This window comes from Marmota marmota, unplaced genomic scaffold (genome assembly GCF_001458135.2).
Source record: "Marmota marmota marmota unplaced genomic scaffold, marMar, whole genome shotgun sequence".
Classification (NCBI taxonomy): Eukaryota; Metazoa; Chordata; class Mammalia; order Rodentia; family Sciuridae; genus Marmota; species Marmota marmota.
In genome coordinates this window covers 39,087,102-39,111,125 of record NW_025999977.1, presented here as the reverse complement: position 1 = coordinate 39,111,125, position 24,024 = coordinate 39,087,102, and the positions used below count along the sequence as shown (strand labels likewise).

At 51.2% G+C, this 24,024-nt stretch overlaps 1 protein-coding gene across 2 annotated transcripts; it reads left to right on the top strand.

Annotated features, from left to right (window-relative positions):
* The first annotated feature begins 108 nt into the window (after positions 1-108).
* Positions 109-22,902, top strand: Fosl2 (FOS like 2, AP-1 transcription factor subunit). Of its 2 annotated transcripts, none has more exons than XM_015479814.2 (4): positions 109-1,064; positions 11,195-11,446; positions 15,214-15,321; positions 17,627-22,902. In XM_015479814.2, the coding sequence occupies exons 1-4, from the start codon at positions 957-959 to the stop codon at positions 18,143-18,145; spliced, it is 987 nt and encodes a 328-aa protein (XP_015335300.1). In that variant the 5' UTR covers positions 109-956; the 3' UTR covers positions 18,146-22,902. The 2 variants fall into 2 exon arrangements, with proteins under 2 accessions (XP_015335300.1, XP_015335302.1); XM_015479816.2 differs by lacking the exon at positions 109-1,064 and adding an exon at positions 1,974-2,193.
* Positions 22,903-24,024: the final 1,122 nt, after the last annotated feature.

Below are 24,024 nucleotides of genomic sequence, written 5' to 3'. Positions count from 1 at the left end.
TTCCTCCTCCTCCTCCTGGGCCTCCTCCCCCCGCCTCCTCGCGCGCTCCTCCCTGCAAGGTGGAGTCGAGGTTGACGAGTGAATCCACATGGTACGGAGCTGGAGAATAAAGAGTGTGGAGTTGAACTCGTGCCATTGTAGTGACTCATCTCGGGCCGAGCGCAGGGGCTCCAAGCGAACCGGGGAGCGAGCAGCGCTCGGCAGGGACAGAGGGAGAGAGAGGGCGAGGCGCGGACGCGCGAGGCGGGCTAGTCCGGGAGCGGGCGCCGGGCAAGGGGTGCAGGTCGAGGCGCCGGAGTGGGGCCACGTCCCTCTCAGCGCCGGCTCAGCTGGAACCCCACCGGCCGCAGTTCAGCGGGCGCGCTCTGGAGCGGGACGGGCGCACGCTGCTTTCTCCCAGTCAAGTGTCCGAGCCGCTCAGAAACTCAGGCAGCGAGTCGGCCACAGGAAGTTTATTCTCGGGCTCATTTTCTAAAAGGAGGAAATAGAAGTTTCTCCAAGCGAGCAGCCTTTCTTTTCGCCTTTTTTGCCCTGTCTGAATTCGGGGGTCCCCGGAACTGACACGCCAGGCTCAGCCGGTTCCTGTTCTTTAATTTCCAATTTTTCTTTGGGCCGCCGGTCCAGGCTGAGCTCCGGCAGAGCGCGGGGGCGGGAGGGCGCGCGCAGGGGAGGGACCGAGGGACGCGCCGACTTTTTAGAGGGAGGGACCGGGTGGACATCTGGTCCCGAGGCGCTCCCGGAGCAGGAAAGAAGTGCCGTGCTAGGCGCGCGGGGACACTTCCCGGGTGTCACCGCCTCCTTGTCCGCGCCGGCCGCCGTGGGGGAAAGGCAGGGAACGAAGATTAGAGCCCGCGGCGCGGCCGGCGGACCAGCGAGCACGCAGCAGCCTGTGCGCGGCCGCGGCGAGGGCGGGGAAGAAAAACACCCTGTTTCCTCTCCGGCCCCCACCGCGGATCATGTACCAGGATTATCCTGGGAACTTTGACACCTCGTCCCGGGGCAGCAGCGGCTCTCCTGCGCACGCCGAGTCCTACTCCAGCGGCGGCGGCGGCGGCGGCCAGCAGGTAGGTGTGGGCCCCGGGTGCACCTGGCGGCGCGGGAGGACCCCCGCGCTTCTCTTAACTCCCTGCCTCTCTCTCTCTCTTTTTTCCTTGCATTTCTTCGCTTGGTGAGAAAATACCTACGGGGCACAGTTGTAAGTTGTGGATTTTTGTCCTGTCTGCCCCACCCACCCCACCACTTTTATTTTTTAAACTGGAGCAGGGAATGGGCTCGAATAGTCAACAGATCCTTCCCTTCTCACTGCCTCTTATTCAGAAAAGCTCCTGTAATTGCAGGTCTCCCCGAAGACTGCTACCTCCTTCCACCACCTCCCCCTTCCCCTCTTTTGGTGGTGTATGGACAAGGAAATCTTTGCACCCACTAACCCCTCCCAACAGCCAAGTCCCTGATCCTGCGGGAAAGCCCTCTTCCTCACTTCTGTTCTCCATCAGTCTTAACTCATTTCTGAAAAAGGCTGGGTATTCAAAAATACAGTTGGGCTCCTTCAAGTACTCCGGAGTGAGGGCGAGGGTTGCCTCTGGGAATCAGGTGCGAAGGTCAGGAAGGAAGGGGCCGGCCTTGATTGGCTTCTGCCGCTGCTTGTGTGCCCTGCGCGTTTCCTGTAAGGGTCGGGGCAGAAGCCTGTACTGCCTCTGAGGAGCTCCTTGAGGGTCTTGGGGTACCTGGTGCAAGGAGACCGGCAGAGAGAAGTGGGAGAAAGAGACATCACTTGGGCTCCTGGGTGGTTCTGGAAGCAGAAAAACAACCTGCTTCTAAAGCAGCCAGACTGGTTTGCTCTGGAGGGATTGTGCCTGTGTTTCTGTGCCTATAAATACCAGAGAGGTACTGGTGGGGTATCTGCCCTGGGCATCGGCTCCCCACCCCCTCAGTCTCTTTGAGCCTGCAGGGTTAACACCCAGGCTTTTCTCTGCAACCTGAAGCCCACCTTGGTCAGCGTCTGTGAAATCTCTAGCCAAGTCGTTCACAGCAAGAGTTGCTCCATAAAGTGGTGGCCTTGGCCTCTAGAAGCCCTCCAGGCAGCAGGGGCTGGGGTGGGCTTCCAGGGTGCACCCAGCTGGAGAATGTAATGGAAACTGGCTGTCTTTTGGATCTGAAGAGGGACACCTAGTTCAAAGTGAATCCTCATACCTGGTGAGTTCCCCAAATGGCTTTTCTGTGTCTTTCCTCTACCTTCTGGGTACTCCCCTAAGCACCTACTGTAGAAAGACTAGTCTGTGCATTGAGGGTGCAGTCATTTCATTCTTAAAATTAGCATGAAGTTGATGAGTTTAAAATCTTACCTGAAAAGTTTGTTTGCTTCCTAGCCCAGTTGGAGGTTTGTGTTGACTCCAATTATCATTAATTAACCAATGGGATGGAGTCATTTATACTTAGACCCATTTCTTTGCTTTCCAATTCAACAAACCCCAAAACACCTCTTTCTATTCCAAATCAGGAAGGGACCTTTGAATTTCTTCTCTGTTCTTTTGCTAATGTGTCTGGGACATTGATCATTAAAATAGTGTAACCTCCCTGCTTGGCTTTGCTCCGACCCTGGGGCCTGGATGGGAAGTCAGACCGGACATCAGTGCCCCAACTGAATAATCTGTGTCACTAGGGCTTTGAGCCCAGGATGTGAGTGGAGGCAATTCCCTGTTTTGGAAGCAAATCAGACAGGAAACCAGTGTTAGGAAGAAGGAAAAGAACTCAGTCCAGCAGAGTGTAATGGGGCCTCATTACCGAAGCAAAAAGCAGCTGTTGGCTAATTCCTAGCATGCTGTAACACATGAGGATTTTGCAATTAGCGACAACCAGTGCATGGGGTTCTCGCGTATGCCTGCCTGTTGGACCCAGCAGCGTGAGTGAGAAGCCTTTCAAACCAGAGTGATTGGAGAGGTAGTGCCGCTTCCTTGAGTTTCTCTGCTGGTTCCTCAGTGGTGGTGGTGGCTAGGGGGACAGGGTAATGAGAAGCAACAGGGGGAAAGTTTTTCCATCATCACTGTGACTTTGAGCAAAACTGTTCTATGGCCCTAAGGACTGACCTCAGAGGCTTTTGTTACTTTGCAAGTTTGTGGCTATGACCCCGCCCGAGCTGAGGCTCAAGGTAACTTTATTACATACCAGATAAAACCTGTAATCACTTTATTTCTCTCAGCTTCCTTTATGGGGAGACTTTTCTGGCCGTTAGTGGATGGGCCTTCCTCCTTTATGGCAGTGCAATGGACCAATCAGTCCTCTGGTTTTCCCTCGGGCAAGTGAATATTATGTTTTTCCGGTCTCCTTGTTTGCAGGGTCTAGTATTTCTGATAAGTGTTCTGCCGGTTACTAAACTCAGAGCTTTCCTCTCCTGTCTAGCTGCATAAGATTTGATCTTAACACAAGGCCACGGGTTCCAGTGACTTGGGGGATGAGGGGGCAGACAACTCTTTGTTAAAGCCTCCGTTCTTATATATGGCAGGAACTTGAAACATGAAAAAGATTTCCTGTCACAGTTAAAGTTTTAATCTCAAAGGTGGCTCGTGGGTGATTCAGTTTTGTTAGGAATAGTTGCACCTATCTCCCTCTCCCGGGTTTTGCTTTTTGTTGTTGTGTTCTCTCTCCTAACTTTCCTAGGATAACACCTCCCAGATATATGCCCTGCCTGGCTGCCTGGCTGTTACGGTTTCAGGGCCTGAGCATTACGCAATCTAGCCAGTTACACAAACATAGGTCATTTCATAACTTGTTTTCATCAGCCAGGCCCCCTTTTAATGAAAGAAAAAAAACAAAACAAAACAAAAACAGGACACAGAACTTTTCCAAGGCTACTATTTGCCTGTTTCTCAGATAACTTGTGAAAATAAATCAATTGGGGTATTTCCTTTTTGGAATCAAGGAATACCAGGCAAGCTCTCTCCTTCTCAGCCACCCTTTCCCAAGACACACACACACACACGTACACACTCACAAAATTCCCCAGAGTGAACTTTTGCCAACTGTACCAGGCTGGGACATTCCTCACATCAAAGAACTTTTACCAGAAATGACTGTGATTCCCAAGTCAGCCTCAAGCATACCTCTCTAGTGCCCCCTACAGGACATTTTTGGTAGAACTATCTTGGAAATGTATTTTTCCAGCCCCAGAGTGTTAACTTGGTTGGTTTTTGGAATTCTTAGAATTTTTTCTTTTTATTTAGAGACAGATAAATGTAATATATTTAATAGTGGTTATCTAGGACCTGCTTGATTTCAAAATGAGTTTCTTGCCTGGCACAGTGGTAATCCTAGTGACTCAGAGGCTGAAGCAGGAGGATGGCAGGTTCAAGACCAGCCTCAGCAACTTAGCAAGACCCTGTCTCAAAATAAGAAAAAAATAAAAAGTACTGGGAATATAAAAACACTCCTGGGTTCAATCACTAGTACCAAAAAAAAAAAAAATTCCTTTTAATCCCCCTACCCCCAAATAAAACCTAATTAGAAAAGGATTGCTTTTTTTTGCTAACCCTATTTTGATGTCTATCTGTTTCTTAGGGTACTAGCATGATGTTTTCAAATTCCCAAGGCTTGCTTTCTTGCTATGTTTGTATTGGGGGGTCGTAGTTCAGAATTGGTGGGAAAGTAGAAGATGTACATGAAGTGTTTGGGTGCTTTTTTATTTTAAAACTTTTTTTCTTTTTTGCCTTGATCTTACAGATGTTGTAGATTAGGATCAAACAAAATGTTATCCCAGGAATTTGTCTGTTCCGCTGATTCTTGGTGGTGGAAGTCAGCTTCAGTTTTTCATCAAAGTGGATGGGGTGAAATAGCAGTCATGTATTGTCTGAGTGGTCCTTGAATTTCCCTATCCAAAACACTGAAGGCTTTTCCATTGCTGTATTTTATCCTGTCTTCTTATTCAAGATGAATGTAAAATTAGGAGACTTCTTTTCTACCTTAATACAAACAGCAGAACTTAAACATCCAAATCCCTGTTGTCCCTTTCACTCTTGTTCTTTAAGGAGGCTAAATACTCATTTGAACGTTGTAGCTATTGGTTAGAAAGGATTTGCAGTGACAACTCTTTTGGAATTGCTTTCAATACATTCTTCTGAAAAAACCCTCCCTGCTAAACAAAAGTTTTGTTTTTAAAGGGTGAATTTGATATTGGGAAGTTACCAAAAGATCTTTTTTAAAAAAAAATAATTAATTTTTATTGGTTCTTTTTATACATGACAATAGAATATATTATGACATAATTATTAAAGCATGGGATATAATTCGTTCTATTTCAGTCCCCTTTCGAGCAAAGTCTGACACACAAAGTCTAAGTGATCAGGCTGGGTCCACTGTAGAGTATGTCCCTGAGTCCTGTTGGCATTAAGTCTCAGGAATCAGCCTGGGAGAATGTGCCCTAGGACAGAGCACACCAGAGCAGGCGCCGTTGGTGACAGCATCTTCATTGTCATCTATACATTGGGTTTTATACCCTCCTGTTAAACAGGAATAAAAATACTGATTTTGGAAATTAAAGAAATGAACCTTCTGGTTTATATGTTGAAAGAAAAAACAGCACCATTACTTTGTGGATAATGTCTCATCCATGCTGTATGTGGTAACTTCTGGTGGCCACTGGATTTCAAAATGATGGCAGCTGTTCTGACTGAGGTAAATATGTCTGTGCCAAACCCCATTTGGTAATTCTACCCCTCCTCAGCTCCCTGGGCTGGAGAGGGAAGATTTCAGATTTCTCGTTGCCAGTGCGGTCTCAGCCCTGTCACGTGGCTGATGTCACCAGGCTCACCCTCCTGTGGTCCTCAGGCAAGTCCTCCCAGTGAGTAAGTGCGAGCTCCAAGGGTTGGTGGTAGTGGTAAAGGGGTGCAGTGGAGTGAACCCTCCAGGGCTTTGGGGTGGGGCTTCGCTGGAAGGGCTCTGGGAGCAAAGAAACCCGGGAACCTGGGGTGACTCCAAATCAGCCACGGTCATTTTCTCGTTGCTTTTTCTTTTCTTCTTTGCTTTTCTTTACCCTGGTAGTAAGGTGGCAGAAGTTTGAGTCGCTCTTTCAAGTGAACCTGGGAAGGAGAAGAGGCTGTCAGGAGGCAGATCAAGGGAGATGGTGTTTGTATACTGTAAAACTTTGGAAAATTATGATTTATTAGCAATGATTTCCATTCTGACTTAAGCAGCATTTCCTCAGAGAAGAATGAAGGGTCAGAGATCAGAGTGATGCCCAGTGTGAAGACTGGTTGAATTCCATTCTGAGGGTTTTGGAGGTCATCCCAGGTTTAGTAAAAGCAGAGTGTTTGTATTGTCTTGGTAAGGGGCCTGCCGGGTGGCTTGGGAAGTGTTGAGAGAGCATTTGTCCTTGTCCTTTTTCTTCCCCTGAGCCATCCTTCTGGGATGTTGGAATTTTCCTTTCCTAGACTTCACGCCTGCCTTCCTGATGGGACAGGTCACAGAGTCCAGGCTCATGGCCTTAATACTTGGGGACCCTGACAAGAATCAGTCTGGAGGAGAAATGCCAGGTCCAGGCAGTGGGCGGCCAAAAATACCAACCCTGCCTTCTGTCTGCCGGGCTTAGGAGTCCCTGGGATAAGCCCTCTGCTGCATCCAGTCATGTGGGAAATGTGTTCCCAAACCCTTATTTGGAGACCAGCAACAGACTATGGGTGTGGCCTCAGTTTTGAATCCAAACCCCTGCTCTAGCTCCCCCAAAGGCTGATTTTCCAAGTCAGCAACTTCTGGGCTGAGGTTTTTCTAGCCTGCTTGAGTGGGTCCTGTGATCCTAGCTCTTATCCTCCATGGGATACTCACTGAGGAGCCCATGGCACCCCAGGGACAGGGTGCTGCAGGGTGACACTGAGGTTCCCATGCCCAAAACCCACAATGAGGCTCATAAGGGCTTTACCTTAAGGTTGGGGTCTGGAGATCCAGTTATGGCTCCCTGGGTTAGGCGGCTGTCTCAGTTCTGATTTTGCTTTCTTATTTCCTCTTTATTCTTATGCCATCAACCTGAGCTGAGATGAGAACAATCCTTTAGGATTAGGGTCAGCAAACTTTTTATAAAATGAAGTTGAATGAAACCCAGGCACTCCCGTTTGCTTACATATTATCTGTGGTTGCTTTCATGCTAGGATGGGGGAGTCGAGTTGTGACACAGATCGTGCGGCCCACAAAGCCTGAAGTATTTGCCAAACTCTGCTCTTGGAGGGCAGTGGGGCCACTTTGTCCTTTTCTAGGCATGCATCTAGAAGTCAACAGGGTTACGCATCTGAAGTATTTGGAGGCTGTGCCAGGCTGGAATGCCACAGCCACCCAGCATCTTCAGTCCTGTCCCTAAAGGAGGAGCTTCCTAGGGGCCAGAGAGCCCCAAGGGGAGCCAGGTTCCTGGCTACCTCCCAATCCTCACTGCCACCACACACCTGGGAATGTGGCAGGTCCTGTGGCCCTAAGGCCTGCACCTGAGAAGCTTGACTTTGATTCCTGTTGAATGTTAACTCATTTGAGAGAACCATGATTTATCCCCAACAGGACATTTGGCTGATTCTGGGGTGTGGTGGCCATAGAACGATGCCAGGATAACTTCTGGGACCTCAGACTCCTAGCCTCACCTCCTCTCTCTACCCTAGTGTCCCTTTCTGAATAATACCTTTGGAGTTGAGACAAGACCCATCTGCCAGATCTAATTGAAACTTTTGTATGTCTCCCAGAGAGGCTCCTCTGGAGACAAAGCCTTCTTTATCAGGCCCCATTCCCTCTGGGGAGGGGACATTGTTTTCCTTGCAGTTTGGAGCCAGTGTGTTATCCAGATGGCTTTACCTCCCGTCTGAAACAAGGTGTACATGCGTTTCAGAGGCAGTCATTACCTCCCGCCTTGTTTTTATTGCTGTCTTGTTTTGTCTAGACCAAGCCACTGCTGCAAGTATCCTGGCTGTTGATTCCGGGAAGCACATTCTGTGGGCCTGCCATCCACAGAGGGGAGGGACCAGGAGGGGCTAAGAGGCACCCCCTCATCCCAAAGGAATCTTAGTCTCCAGCCTGGCTTCAGGTTTTCCGCTTGCTTCCCTAAGCCTTAAGCAGGTACACTTTTGGCTGTTGGAATGAATGGATTTCTTGGGTGCTTTCTTGATAGGAAATCTGACACCTCTCTGGTGGAGAAGGGGGTCACATTAGACCATTGGCGCTGGGTATCTCTGGTGCATTTCAAATCTAGAAGCTGATTTGGGGAGAGAAGTTAATGCAAAAGTTGGGTGCTTCCCAGGAGTGGGAACCTGGCAGTTTTCCCTGGAGCTGCCCTGTGCAGAGTACACACAGCCATGTAACGATGATGACATGATAGTGGTGGTGGTGGTGGTGATGACAATGATGACAGTACCTTCCATTTGTTTGGAGCAGTGTTTCTCAACCCTGACTGCACATTAGATGTCCTTGGGAGTTTAAGGGAAAAAAAAAAATCCCTTTATCAGAACTCTGCCTCCAGCCAGTTACTTTAGAACTCTAATCATGAGGTTATGACATTGTTTTTTTTTAAATATAATTTCCTCAGAACATTCCAGTGTACAGCAAAGGTTGAGAAGCACTAGCGTGCTTTGTAGCCTGTGATTACGAGTAGCTGCTTATTTAATCCTTGTGACAGTGTAGGGAGTTGGGGGTTAGTGGTCCCCTTTACACCCTGGAATTGAGTCCGCAGCAATGCGCCCAGGGCAAAGCTCTTTGAGGCTGAGCCAGGCCTCTTGACTCTGCTGACTCCCTGCCCTTCCTGTCCAGCACCCTGAGAGAAAGAGCTGCTGTCTGGGACTCTGTCTGTGCTTCTGCACACACTCAGACGAGGTCACCCTCCCATCTCTGTCTCATCAAAAAGGCCAGCCCCTTTTTCTTCCATGAAGGTCATTTCCCACTTCAGTCCTTCCTTGCTACCAGACTTTTCCCTCCTTCACACACACCTGCTTCTTTCCAGTCAGGTCCTGTTTTAGCCCAGTTATCTTTGACTTCAGAGTGCGACTCCAAGGCCATGGCCCTAGGCGGTTGTTCTCTGCAATCCCAGAATCCTCTGCACTGGTAACCTTTAGACTCCCAGAACCCACTGGGTAGCCTTCCTCATAGAATCCCAGAATCCACTGCATTGGGTAGCCTTCCTCACAGAATTCCAGATCCATTGCTCTGAGCAGCTCTCTTCCTGGAGGTCAGGTTTTTCTCTTCACTGAATGCCCTTGGCCTGGGACCCTGGGACGGTCAAGTTCCACGTCTGGTACTGGGGTCCAGGTGGGTGGCGGGGGTGTGGGTGGCAGGAGTCCCTAGCTCTGTCAGCTAGAGTGAGGTAATCTAAGTTTCATTTTATTTACACAGCAGGTATCCAGATGTTGCCACCAGGGGCAAAGAGCGGAGTGGTAGCTGCTAGTGGTTCTAATCTTGGTCCGTCTGACTGGGTTGGAACAGAGGATACTGGAGCATCTGTGCTAGGTGCTAATGATAGGAGGAGGTCATCTGGGGCCAAACAGATCTGTGGGACCTCCTTGGGGAGAGGGAAAATCTATATGGACCCTTGGCCTCTGCTTTTTAGGAGGCATCTATCCAATGTGACCTGACACTGTCTGAGGGTGATGGGGCCCGACGTCAGCGCTTATGGCTGGATTTTGAGGAAGAAAGAAGTCATGCTAAATAAGCTTGTCATGGCCTCTCTGTCAGGTTGAACTGGGTTTGAATCCTGACGCCACTGCTTGTTAGTAGTGTGGCCTAGGATAAATTACTTAATCTCTCTCTGACCAAATTTCTGCTCCTAAAATAGAGATAATGGCTGTTCTTACCTCAGAGGGAGAATTAATGAGATAATCTAGGTGAGACATTAACATGGCGTGGGCCATTTAGTAAGTTAACTGTTATTATTGAAGTCATTTCATCAACCATTTTGGTGATGTGAGGGGAAGCTGGTGAACATTTTTTGGGGTGTATGTGGGGTTAGGGGGGTACTGGGGATGGAACCCAGGGCTTCATGTGTGCTAGGCAAGTGTTTTAGCACTAAGCGATCCCCCCTGCCCTTTTTAGTTTATTTGAGACAGGGCCTTGCTGAGTTGCCCAGGCTGGTCTCAGACTTATGAGCCTCTTGCCTCAGCCTCCTGAGGGATTACAGGTGTGCACCACCACCCCTGGCTTGGAGATCTTTTTGTGGACAAAGAAATAAGCTGAGGATGAGGATTCACCTGGGTTCCATTTTTTTTTTTCCCCCTGAAATGCTGGAAATAGGGCTCTTCCTTCCCACACGCTGTCCAGTAGCTGCCTTGGAGAGAGGTCAAGCCCAGTTCCTGAGGAGCTGGCCCATTTTCATTTTTGTACTCTGTCATCATCTTATATTTTAAGTAGAATGCTTTCTGCAGCATGTTCCAGAGAGTTCTGCAACGTGGTCTAGGTATAAATTAAGAGACAAGGAGAAAACTCTGAGCTGGCAGCACTGAAGTTTACCACAGATAATGTGTGAACCCAGAGAGACAAAGATGTGTTGATAGGTAGAGCTAGACACAGCGTGTCTGCCCTAAGCAAGATGCAGATAGTGGGAAATGAGGAGGGACAAGGACATCAAGAGGAGGTCTGGCTGCAAATGCCAGCCTCATATGAGTTTTAGTCTAATGGGTTGCAGACATCTTCTCATGGACCTGGCCTTGCCTGGATGGGGTCATAGCTCAATCCTGAACCTCTTTGGGAAGTGACAAATGTAGACAAAGTATGCTTCTTGGTGACCTTTCTTGTTCCAAAGCTGCTGGTATGCACATTCCAAGTCAAGGTGTCCTGAGCCAGTACCTCAGGGATTAATTGGCGAGTGACTCAGAGGCTTGGGAGGCCTGGGTGTCGCATCCTGCAGATGTGTGCCCTGGAGGGCTGCAGGGTGAGTGTGGGCAGCCAGGCATCACATGTGTCCTAGAAGTCATTTGGGGGTATGACACTATCCTCACTGAGCCCCATGGAGATGGAGTCCTGAGGACCCCAGTCATCAAGCAGATCCAGTGTGAGGCCCCAGGAATGGTTAGATCATCCTGATTCATGGATGTGTGGGACTTTCCCAGGATTTGTCCAGAGATGCCCACCTGGGGTCCTGACCTTCCCCTCCAAGTATTGACTCTGGTATCTGTGGGCTTTGGCTTCAGTTCGGCTTACTCTGTTCTGCTCAGTATCTCTTGATTCAATCATGCCTTTCTCCTCATTTCAGAAGTTCCGGGTAGATATGCCTGGCTCGGGCAGTGCCTTCATCCCCACCATCAACGCCATCACCACCAGCCAGGACCTGCAGTGGATGGTGCAGCCCACAGTGATCACCTCCATGTCCAGCCCCTACCAGCGCTCGCACCCCTACAGCCCGCTGCCTGGCCTAGGCTCTGTCCCTGCGCACATGGCCCTCCCAAGACCTGGCGTGATCAAGACCATTGGCACCACTGTGGGCCGCAGGAGGAGAGATGAGCAGGTACAACTCAGGCCAGCAGAAAGGAGCCACTTTGGTGGCTTTGGGTGCCTCCTAAGCACAGAATGCTTTTCTGCAGACTGGTGCAGAGCAGAGTGAATGTTCTAGAAGCACAGGGGAGACAGGGGAGCTAGGCAACGAGCTAGGCATCAGAAGCAGAGCTGGAGACCCGAGACGGGTCTGTCCCTGTCATCTCGCCCACGTCCCTCAGAATCTGAGTCTGTTTCCTTAGCTGCCAAATGGGAATAATGGTTCCTGCCAGCCAGGGCTTGTTGGTGCCTGAGGGAGATCATACATGGGAAAGCCTGTCATAGATGTAACCAAAGAAGGGGAACTGTCATGACCTGAGCCTTGACAGAGGGCCACAGGATAAACACCAGTGAACCCTGGCTGTGTTGGATTCACCATTAGCCCCCTCCCTGTGTCAGGTGCAGGCCAGGCACCCAGCTGTCCTAAAGAGCCCCACTCAGGGCTGGTACTGGCCACATGCTTTCATTCCTCTTCAGTGGCCCGGCCTTTGACTTAAAGCAGGGGGTCCATTTCCAGGGCCTGGAGTGTACATTCTGGAAGTACAGTGACTCTGGGGCCTCAGGAATCTGTTCAGCTGCTTTAACTGATGGGACAGGGGAGGTCAGACATAGATTTTTAATTTTTTCCTCAAGGGTCTCGAGAGATCTATTTTGGCTGGAGAGAAGTCAGAAAATATGGGGCCTCTGCTTTTTAGGAGGCATCTACCCAGTGTTCTAAAGGCCCACCACCTGCATTGACAGTGAGCCAGGGTGGTGCTGAATTCCCTCATTTCTGAAGGAGAAATGAGAATCATGTGTAATACCCCAAAGAAGGAACTTAGACCTTCAGACAGCCCCATCTGCCCGCTTCACAGATGATATGTCCTAGGCCTGGACCCACTTGCTTATTCCCACTGGGCAGTTGAGAGAGGAAGCCTGGACTGGTGCTAAACCAGTTCCCTGGACTTGCTGTGCAGTGCTTCTCCTGCAAGGCCAGGCCACTGTGAGCCCAGCAGAGGCACGATACATTAGCAGTGGAGTCCCCTTTTCAAATGAAATATGAACCTGGAGAAGTATTCCAGGAATACTGTGGCACAGCATTGGAACCCTTCACCATTCCAACCCCCATCCAGTTCCACTGTGGCATCCCCAGGGAGGATATGCCAGTACAAGGCCTTTAAATATGGTTCCCAGTGGATACTGATGGATCTAGGGCCCGTAGTCCTCAGGATACTTAGACTTACAGGGCTTACCACTCCAAGGAGCTAGAAGCTTCCTGGGGACACTTGCTCCTCCCAGGACAAAGCTGGGCCTGTATCTAGAACCTGTTGAAAGTAGAGCCACAATCAGGGTCCTATGGGGGGAGATATGAATAATAGATGCCATAATAGTGCTCACGGTTGCAGGGTGGGCCTCTGCTGCTGGGGTAGGAGGCGGTTGTAAATATTGCAGTCCTGATCATGTGTCCTTCCCACAGGGAGTTCAAAGTGCAAAGCTTTAGAGTCACTGATGAGCCAGATTCTCTCAGGATGTAAGTGACACCACATGAGAGCCAGGCTTGTAAGGAGCTCTCCTGGGCTAGAAATTCAACCAAGCAAGATGTGCCCAGCACTCTCCATTCTCTGCTGGGCCTACCTCATAGCAGCTTTAGAAGTTTGTATCCAGAAGGCATTTTGGAGACCATCTTTTCTTATTTTCCCTCTGTACCCATCTTATAGATAGACCAGTGGAGGCCCAGAGAGAAGGGCCCTGTTCAGCCACACAATGAATTAGTAGCAGATCAGGGACTGGAATCCACCACTTTGACCTTCGCCCTGTGTTTTTCCCACCACACCACCTAGGCGTGCCCTGAGACAATCTGTCTGGAGAATTTCCTTCCTTTTTTGAGAGGGAGGGAGAGAGCCAGGAGCATTTATTCCCCCTTCAATTAGGACTTGAAACAGTCTTGCTCCAGTCTTGGGGAAGCTGAGAAGGGCATCCTAGCACCTTGGCTTTTAGGTTCCCAGCCCCAGGGTCTTTCTCTGAGGCTTACTTTTGCCTGCCCCAGCCTCCCCCTGCGGAGGGCCTGCTACCTGGAGCCTTATAGCCCTCTTCCAGGGCTGGTCCTGGAGGCTCCCTCGGAGCCCAGGGGCAGTGACTGAGGAGCTGTGGAGGAGAGGGTATGTGGGGCTTGTGGGTGAGTCCTGGAGCTGCTGACACACTCAAGCTGTGGCCAAGTTGATCTCACCACCCCTGAACACTTCCTATGTTGACAACTCCTGCTAGTTGTCCCTTACCTCCCAGACAGGGGAGAGGTTTCTGAGGCCACAAGTTAACAAGGGGGAAGGAAGAGTTGAAGTGGATCAAGGCCAGCCCTTCCTCTTTACTCCTCCACCTTAGTAAGGGCTCTGGAGGGAGCATGTTGGGCCTTCAGGGCGATCCTGGTGGGAAGCTCCAAACCCAAGCCAATAAGGCCCTTGGCTCTCTTGGTAACCAACGCTGTTGGGCTCAGGTGGAGGCAGTTTTAAGGGTAGCCAGTGTTTGGAGGCCTTGGCCAAATGGACTTGTGACCTCCACCAGGCCTTGGGGTCACCTCTGGGTAGATGGGCATGGGATAGTCTTTGTGGATACTGTGCCCTGCTTTGCTGTTCAGGACATCACAGCAGTAGACTTCCAGGTTGCCTGATCGGGGACTAGCCAGGACTGTGGGGGTGACCAACATTTGAGCAACATTCTTCCACAGGGAAGCTTCTCTTTCCTTCCCTAAGAGTGCCTTCAGCTTTTTCTCCACCTGTCCCTTGAGAGCAGGACTCAGGTCTTATTCCCCTTGATATCTCCTAAGCTCCCTGTACAGCACTGGACGCGTGGTACATGTGCGTCAGTGTCTGACACCTGAATGGGGCATGGGAAGCGCTTTTCTTTGCCTTGCTTCTGCTTTGGCCCACAGCCATCTCCTTGGTCCCCTTTGCCTGAGAGGAGGATGGGGTCATGGCTTTGAAGGGCTCTCGCCTGCCGAGCAGAGCAGGCTTCTTGTCCTCTAGTGTGAGTACTGAGTTTCATGGCAAGGAGCTAGGTGCTGAGTTCTTTGCAGGGAGATCTTCTGGTTCACAGAAAAGTCCCAAGCTCCTAGAACTGTGTCTATTGGCGGAAAAGGTGGGCAGCAGGACTGAACGAACTTTCCGTGCAGCCCAGTGCCATGCCAGGCTTCCTGGGGAAGCTGTGAGCGGCTGGCACTCTAGAGTTGGCAGCGGAAGTCAGAAGTGGAGTGGTACCTGTGTCCTCCCACTGGCAACAGAACATTTCCCTCTGGGCGAGTCTTGCCTGTGTGGGGACTCTGGGCCCAGCTACTTAACCAAATGGGAATAATGAGGCTGGCAGAGCAGGCAGGGTAATGGGGAGGAGTAATTAGCCCAGGTTTGGAAGGAGCTGCCTGAGTGGGTGGGGCTGGGCCTGGCTAGCTGGAGGGGCTCCTCTTGGCCTGGGCTATGCTCCAATCCGCTGACATGACACATGTAGCCATCGTGCAGGGGCCAGTGAGTCCCAAACCCACTTCACCCTGCTCTCCCTCTAAACATCAGATGTCACTTTCCAGGGCAGATTCCAGGGCAACAGGTGTCCCTCAGGCAGCCAGGCCGCCATGTTCTCTGCCCACTACACTCCTCTGGCTCTGCCTTCTCCCCTCCCAGGCCCAGAGGGCTGTTTTCTTTACTTAAAATACAGTTTTTAAAAATGCTGTGAACTACTCACCCCATTCTGATCATGATTCTGGGCTTCGGCCTCTAGCTGTCTCCCGAGGAGGAGGAGAAGCGTCGGATCCGGAGGGAGAGGAACAAACTGGCCGCTGCCAAGTGCCGGAACCGCCGCCGGGAGCTGACGGAGAAGCTGCAGGCGGTAAGGACCTCTGTGGGCACGAGGGGCATTCTGGGTGGCTGGGTGAGGGCCCAGGGCTCAGGCCCTCCGTGCCCTCCCCTTGCTTACCAGTCCCCTAGGGACGAGTCAGTGGAGCTAGAGCACCCTTCCTTTGGGCACATGGGTCGACATGTAGCTGAATGAAAAAGTGATAGAAGGAGAAACTGGTCTTCTCCACCTGCCTGGGCCTGGGGAGAACTGGACAGCCTTCTTGGGCCAGCACCTTTTTTCACTCCCTGTCTCAGAGCTCTCTCTCTGCTCTCTCGGCCCAGCTCCTGGGTGAGGGGTGGCAGGGATGTTGGTATTGCTAGTCCACAGGAGTCCGGGCAGATCCAGACCTGCCCCTCCAGGGCTAATTCCCAGCTAGAGGCCGAAGACAACCCCACTGGGCTGGCATAACCTGGCTTAAGCACTATGGTTTGAGCTGGGTCAGTGTCGGGGTGAATCCTGATGGAGAGAGGTCACATGCCAGCTGAGTTGCTCTTTCTTGGGGTTTTCTCGTATCCCCAATGGGCAGGAGGCTTTCCCACCGTTATCACAAGCCTAGAGCCCTGGCCTTGGCACCTGAGTCTGCTCTTGTCAATCATTCTCCATGCTCCCTAATTGCCTGGACCTGGGGGCCCATGGTCCTGCAGAGTCTGGCCCCACAGCAAGGGCTATGTGCCACGTGGAGGAAGCCCCAAGCCAGGGCTGACTCTCCTGGGTGGAATGTTTGCAAAGTGAGGAGATGAGAGAGACTCCGTCAGTGGTCCTCACAGCGACCAGCCAGGACGGGGCTTTGGCAAACATTCCTTCGGTTGCTTTTGTCCTCCTGGATACTGTCTATCTGCTCAAGCCTCCCTTTGGCCGTCCTGCAGCCTTTGACCTTGGGCATCAACTGTGTGCTGTGTGAATTCTGTGGTAGTTGCAGTAGTGTCCCGAGGAGGTGTTAGAGCCAGGGAGGATGGACCTGTGAGTGACCAGCCCATCATGGGAGACTCCTTGAGCAGAGCCCTCCCCATCGCCAGCCTTTTTCTGGTCTGACACTTCAGGGAGCCATGCCCTGTGTGTCTACCTGAGGCGTTCCTCACCACGACCCCAGAATAGATCCTCCCCTCTTCCCAGAAACCTCACACCTGCTCCCCCGCCCCCTGACCCAGCCGCCCAGGCCCTGAGCCACATCCTCCACAGGAAGCCTTTCATAAGCTCATGACGTTCATCAGACCATTGAGACAGATGGAAACTTTTTTTCACTGCAGAATGTGCCACTCTCCGCTTAATGAAGCTCTTGCCCGCGTCTCCTTGTTCATGAACGGGAATCTGTGTTAGGGACAAAGTGGGGAGGAGGCTGGTGACACACACCTCTCCCCTCCCTCTGCTGCGCTTCCACGTGCATTTGCTCCCTTCTGCTTCTCTGGCTTTATGTGAAAGAAGGGGGCTGTCACACAGAAAGCCTTGCAGGATGGTCTTGGTGTCCTCACAGGCTCATGCAGGTCTCAGGTGCCTCTTCCATTGAGCATGTGGCTGAACTGAGTGTTCTCTGCTGTTCCGACTGTCCTGAGACAGAGGCTTCAGAAACTGGAGCAAAAAAGGGGTGGTCCCACAGGGATTGGGTGAGCACTTATCCAAGCCAGACACTGTCCTGCTGCTGGAGAAGACCGTCCCCCCTCTCATGGACTTCAGGTTCAGTTTCCCTGCATCCACAGGTGGGCTGGCAGGAAGCTGAGGAGGAGGAGCCAAAGGGGTAGGGCTCCAGCCTGTGCTTCTTTCTCCATGGAAATCTCGCTTACCCCTTGAAGGGACCCAGGGACAGTCCTGGCACCAAAGCAGTAGAATAGAGTAGAATGTATCCCACGTGAGATGCATTGAGATTCAGATCTGGGCTACCCAACAGTTAGCTCTGTGACTTTGGGCATGTTATTAAGCCTCTTCAGATCTCAGTTTCCTCATCTGCAAATGGGTTGATGATAACATCTGCTTTCAAAAACTTTTGGAGAATTGAATGAAATAACCTATGAAATGCTTAATACAGTGCCTGGCACAATTAAGTGTTCAATCATGAGAGCTACAATTGCTACTTCATTTCTTCTTCAAGCCAGCTTTCCTTCTATAGAAATAAAAGAAATCAGGAGCCACCATGTGACTCAGAACCAGTAAGGTCTGTGGCCAGGTGTGTAGCCTGGCTGCTCTCGTACAGGAAGTAATCTGAGGACGTTGCTGGTTCTCCCTTTCTTGTCTGGCTTGGAACTGTCCCCTAGTGGGTCCTTGGCAGGTTGTTGTTCCTCACACGCCCTGCTTTCCCCTGCAGGAGACAGAGGAGCTGGAGGAGGAGAAGTCAGGCCTGCAGAAGGAGATCGCTGAGCTACAGAAGGAAAAGGAGAAGCTGGAGTTCATGTTGGTGGCCCACGGCCCTGTGTGCAAGATCAGCCCTGAGGAGCGCCGATCGCCTCCAGCCCCCGGGCTGCAGCCCATGCGCAGTGGGGGCAGTGCGGTGGGCGCTGTGGTAGTGAAACAGGAGCCCTTAGAAGAGGACAGCCCCTCGTCCTCCTCAGCAGGGCTGGACAAGGCCCAGCGCTCCGTCATCAAGCCCATCAGCATTGCCGGGGGCTTCTATGGGGAGGAGCCTCTGCACACCCCCATCGTGGTGACCTCCACGCCTGCCATCACTCCGGGCACCTCGAACCTCGTCTTCACCTACCCCAGTGTCCTGGAGCAGGAGTCGCCCGCGTCACCCTCCGAGTCCTGCTCCAAGGCTCACCGCAGAAGCAGTAGCAGCGGGGACCAGTCGTCAGACTCCTTGAACTCCCCCACTCTGCTGGCTCTGTAACCCGTGCTCTCCTCCCCAGCTCTGGAGGGGTCCTCGGCACTGCCTCCTCCCAGGGACCAGCACCTTCAAGAGCTCCAGAGCCCTGAGGGCCAGAGGAAGCCCTGCCAGGGAGCTTCCGGGCTCTGGGGGACCCAGGTGGGACTTGGCAGTGAGGCTTTAGAAGACTCGGGTTGATCCTTGTAAGCCATGGGACCTCCTCCCTTGCTCGTCTTGCAGAGAGTTCTCCTCCTCGAAAGCCAAGGAGAGCTTGGTTTGGCAGACGGGACCTGTCTCTGGCTTCTGAAGAGCCTGGAGCTTCCCAGATGGTCCCTCCCCTTTGTTACCTGTTGTCTCTGGAGTGATGCTGTCCTCCCCACCCCACCAAGCATGCTCAGTGCCTTTTGGTTCACCTTCCCTCGACGTGCCCCCTCCCTCCCACAGTGTCAGTCTCACTCCCTCTTGGTTTTTATCAAATTTGCCATGACATTTCATCAGGGTGGTCTGGATATTAAAGCTCTTCATTTCTGGAGGCGTGGCAGCAGGTGACTCTTCCACGGGGGCTGACTTGTCCAGAAGGGGACAAAGTGCAATACAGAACCTTCCCTCCAGGGGTACTCCCCAGTGCACCACTGCCTCCAGACCTCTCAAGCAGGGGCCAACCTCACTGGGAGTCTTGAAAGTCCTTTCCTCTGCACCCTCGGAGGTGGCTTGGGACGACCGGCCTGACCAGAAGAGGGGGTGTGAGACAGCCAGGGCACGGGCGGGGGGGGGGTTGCCAAACACCTAATTATCAGGCCAGGGGTAGTGCCGACAAAGCCACCTGGGTGTCCTAGCCAGCTTCCCTTCACCTGGTGTCTTGAGCAGGGCGTCTCCTGTAATTACTGCCTCACCATTCTGCCCCTGGACCCTTCTCTCCAGACCAGGGAGGCGTCCCTCCCAGGAACCACACATCACTCCAAGGCCCTGCTGGGCTCCACCCTTCCCTGGCTCTCAGGGTGACGCCACCCATGGAGATTTAATGAGCGTGGGCCTGGACCCTCCCCAAGGGAGGCTCCTCTCCAAGCCTCAAAGGATGGAAGAGCCAGGCAGGAAGGAGGAAGGCGGTCCCTGGGGGTGGTGTCTGCAGCAGCAGCTGCCACTGCCCCAGTGCCCAACCTTCCCTGCTGTGGCCCTGCAGCATAGGCCCTGTCTGCCCTCTGTGGTCATCTGCCATCTGGTGGCTCCAGTGCTTTCTCTTTCATGCTCCCCCTGCCCCATCCCGGGGTGCTCTTCTGGCCCAATTGACAAGCTGTGAGCAGCTGGCCCATGAGCTTTTGCTTGGGGCTCGTGTGCCATTTCTAGTTGTTGAATCTTTCCAGCGGCTGAAATTGGAGCTAGGATGTGTTGCTTTCCACCGCAGGAGAGCTGCCCCCTCCCACGGGTCCCCTGGCCTCCACCCCTCTCAGCTTTTTCTCCCCAGAGCATGTGACACATGTCCTTGGGAAGCGGCTTCTGGTCAGAACTGGCCTCTGTGGAGCTGATACTCTGAGGGAGTCTCACTGTTGGTGACCCAGCTCCAGAGAGATCAGTGTCCATCCATTCAAAACGATGTCAATGCTACTTAAATCCAGTGGCAGTTACATTTCTGAGTCCGACTCTGGAGAGAGCAGGAACAGCTTTACAGACCGGTTCCTATTATACCTGAGGTCACAGGTGTTGGCCATTATTTAATTCCACCCCCAACTCCCCCTTGATGCCCTAGACACGCACGATGGAAGAGACTTAGGCTGAAGATATGCGGCCCAGCAGGACCAGAAGGAACGTGCACAGGGGTCAGCCACAGAGAGAGGAGATGAAAAGGATTTTGTTTAAACACTTTAAACGTGTTCTTTCCCATGTTCCCTGGCAGTGACGCTGTGCTCTGGTTTCCCAGGGTCTTTGGGAAAGTGCTTCTAAGAAGAAAGGGCAGCGGTGTTTCTGGTCTTAGATTAATTAATCAAAGAAGGAGGGCTAGCAGGCGATGGCCGAGGAAGCTGGGTGCTCTCAGCTTGGAAAGGCTTTATCATCTCAACTCGTCTTGGGAGCCAAGTGGGAGCTTGTGCATATAGATATTTCTTAAATGAAGCTGCTTTCTGGTCTTTTATTTCTAAAATCCCCTTTTGGCCCCAGTCTGTATAGCATGGACCCCAACACCGGTCATGGTCTGTGACTTGGAGCCACGCTGGACGTTCCTGAGCCAGAGTTTGACTTCTGATTTCAAGCTCTGCTGGCATCGGAACCTGCAGGAGGCACGGCCCCAGGGACTTCAGAAGCCTATGAGGTGTGACCTTCACGACTTTCTTGCTGTGTCTTAGGAGGTTGTTTGGCTTCCCCAAAGCCAGAGGTCTTTTGGGGAAGCCCAAACATTCACTCCTGAGTCATGAGCCTGTCCTAGGTTACTGCCTTCTGGCTTGCTCTCCAGGTTCACTCCTGCCCGCCACACACACGCACGCACTTGCTCTGGAACCACCAGACACCCAGCCTTTGCTCCCTCCGTGGCTCCAAACAAGGGGACAGCTGCAGCAGAGATGCCTTTGTGCTCAGGAGAGGAACTGCTGGGCCTCCCCTTGTCTCCAGCCAGGAGGCAGCTGGTGTGGACCTGGGTGGGTCTGCAGGTGACTGGGATGGCATGTGGAGACACCCCTTGAGGGGCCAGTGTGAAACACACAGTCCTTGTGGCTGCCTGGTTGGCCTTTCTGGGAACGGTCCTGCCCCTGGCTGGGTTGATGGGGACAGTTGCTGACCTAGGAAAGAGGAGATGGTAGGTGAAGCTTAGGGAATTGCTGGAACCAACTCCAAGCTGAGAAGTCCCTGGGGAGGTTTTTCAGAATGAGTGGAACGTTCTGTGTGGAGGCCAGGTGGGCCCGCTGAGGACAGTCGCACAGGCATCTCAGAGCTGAGAGCCATCAGAGCTGGCTGCTGCTTCTCTCTCCAGCTTTGGGGAGAGGAATCTCCCTCTGCTCCTGATGGACTCCAGTGGAAGTGGGAGACGAACTCTGGAGCCTTGGGGGGTTTTCTCCCGACCCACAATGCACCTTGCTATCTCGCCATGTAACTTCCTTCCCTGATCAGACATCCCAGGCCCCTTTAGGGACAGAAAGAATAAATACCTGCTATGTGCCAGGCACTGTTAGGCACTTTTCTATTTATCCTCTTTGAAATGAGGGCATCCCATATAAAGGGCCCCCAAATGATGGCTAAAAAGAAACAGTTGGAGGTGAGAAGTTTCCAAAGAACGAGTAAGATCGGCTTCAGTCTGATGTTTGTTCTCAAAGACCCACCCCCCAGAGCATCTGCCCACCTCCAGACCCTCCTTCTCCTTGGCCTGTGCTCATCTGCACCCCTCAGATGTCTGGAGGGGTAACCGAGTCCCTGCAGAGTTGTGGGCCCATAGAATATGTGCTGTGCATAACTTTCTTTTTGAAACTTAGGTCAAGGGGTCTTACTGCATTCTGCTTATTGATTCTTCTTGGCATTCATCTTAAAAGCCAGCATCTCACTATTTATTGACAGGTTGTGGAGTGCGCGGGTGAGAGAGAGAGAGAGAGAGAGAGTGTGTGTGTGTGTGTGTGTGTGTGCACGCATGTGTGCGTACATATTTCCAGGAGTGCCTGAGTCCTCCTGCAGCTATTTAGAAGGAAACCCAGTCACCCCACTACTAATTTGGCATCTTCTTGTGCTTCTAGTGTCTTGGCCATGCATCAACAAAGCGTTTTAATAGCTGACGACATGTTCCGGAGGGGCTGAGTCAAATTTTGACAGGGGTGGGGACATGGAAAGGGAGGGGGAGAAGAAATTGACACTTATTTTATTATTTATTTTAAATGTTTACATCTTCTTTGTGTTGTACTAAGCCTGAATAGAAACGGATAGCATTAAAATACTCAATTCCTCTCTCTCTCTCTCTCTCTCTCCCCCTTTTTTTTTTTTTAAACTTAGGATAATGATGCTTTTTTGTTTCTAAAGTGATTTGTGACTTGTGCTGTATAAACTGTATAAAAAGGTTCTGTTTTTAAAGATGGATTGTCATTCCTCTGGGACAGTAGCTGCCAAGAAATCTATATTGTAAGAGAACACAATGATAGATCCAGCCCTGTCCCTCAAAATTACTTTCTCTGTATTATTAAAAACCTATTCCATTTATTTTACTTTGTGGTTACTTGATTTTGAGGAGAAAAATATTCGACTGTGTATAAAGAGTAGGTATCAGGGTGTCTTTTTTTTTTGCAGTGGGAGATGTATATATAGTATTTTGGTATTTAGTGGAAACTCATGAGCTCTGTGCATCTGTATTTGAGATATGTCAATGAGGTGGAGTGAAGTCTTCTACTAGACCCTGGAGGCAAACAAGTCGTACAAGGTTTTTGTCACTCTATGGGGGAACTTAATGACCTTTCTGGATATCTTTCTCTGTTTTTTCAGTAATGGTGAAATGGTCCCCATTGGAGGATCTCGTACATTGACCTCTCTAGGCAGGACCCTGAACTCAAAAATCTTTGTATAGTTTTGAAAATTGAGGAGTATCTGTGCTCTGAAGCATCTCTGGTGTGTTCGTTGCTGTTGTTATTTTGTCCTGTTGTCTTACTGTATGTGACACAAGCCTACAGTATTTGCACTAAAGAAAGCTTGTTAGAAAAAGCTTGCTGCTATGGAAGAAAGAACATATTACAACTTTTTTTCCCTTGCGGTTATTTTTTGTTGTTAGCTTTTCCACTTTCCGTTGAGTAGCATTTTGTAGAATAAAATGAATTAAGATTGAAGAGCCTGTGATGGTTGGTTTATTCCATCTTTCCCCCCATCTCTTCCTGTGGCTTCTGTTTTTCTTCTGTTCCTCTCTAACTCTGGCCCTGGCGGGCGAGGGTGGTCTCTCTGCTGGGGATGGGGCTCACCTCGAACCTCTTTTTGCAAAACTGAGAGGTGGATGGGTGGGCTGCTGAGAGGGCATTCGAGCCCCCTGCTATCCCTTCTCATTCTTCCCCTTTTGACCCTCTCCCAGTCCCTCCCTACCCTGTGGGGGCCTCATTCTCAGCCAGCTGCCAAGTGTGAGCCAATAAAAGTTTAAGGGTATTTTGTTTGAACAGGTTGACTCTGGAAACCCAGAAATCTTCAAAGGACAAATTAAATGCATGCCAAAGTTGTCATGATGGTCAGATGGGATCAAGCCGCAGGAAGGACTGAAAATAACCGAAGCATGCAAATATGTGGTATGGATGCAGCTCTGGACTTTGTTTTTGAAAAGTCACAAGTTGTTAGGTGCCCCATTGTCCTGTCGACCAGGAAACCTGGAGTGACCGAGCAATATCTGTTCTGGGGGGCTCTTTCCTCACAGTGTAAATGGTAGGGAGACAAAACTGTCATCACTTAGTGCCCAGAGCTCGTGCAGCTGGCTGAGAATTAGCCCTAGAAACACACACTGGTTTCAGTGTGCTGTAGACAAGCTCAGAGTGCAGGTCTCATTCTCTGGAAGACTGAAAGCCAGAGGGTCCCTGAAACCGAGGCCTGTCCGCACTACTTTTTGGCTGTTGAGGTTTGAAGAAAGCCATTGAACCTCTCTGAACCTCAGTTTCTTCATCTGTGAAGGAGGGGTCAATGATAGTATCATAATAGCACCCACTTAGGGATAACAAGATCCCCTCCCTTGTCTTTCCAGTGAGCCGGTGGTGTGGGGGAACAGGACTGCTCAGAAGTTGCAGTATCAGACCTCACTGTGACCGCTTCTGCCTGGATGGACAAGGGAACACAGAGTCCAGGGTGTTTCAGTCGTACCTGTAATTTCCTGAGCAACTGATGTGTTTTCTTGGGGCAACTGTCAAAGAGGCAGATGCTCAGAGTGTTTACATCTGCTTCTCCAGGCTGTGGGGGTGATGCTGTCCCCGGAGAGG

What these genes read in the sequence shown, in the direction of transcription:
- Fosl2 (XM_015479814.2), top strand. Translation starts at nt 957, where the DNA reads ATGTACCAGGATTATCCTGGGAACTTTGACACCTCGTCCCGGGGCAGC. An exon ending in GCGGCGGCGGCGGCCAGCAG is followed by an intron (nt 1,065 to 11,194) that starts GTAGGTGTGGGC and finishes TCCTCATTTCAG; the next exon opens with AAGTTCCGGGTAGATATGCC. An exon ending in GCAGGAGGAGAGATGAGCAG is followed by an intron (nt 11,447 to 15,213) that starts GTACAACTCAGG and finishes TTCGGCCTCTAG; the next exon opens with CTGTCTCCCGAGGAGGAGGA.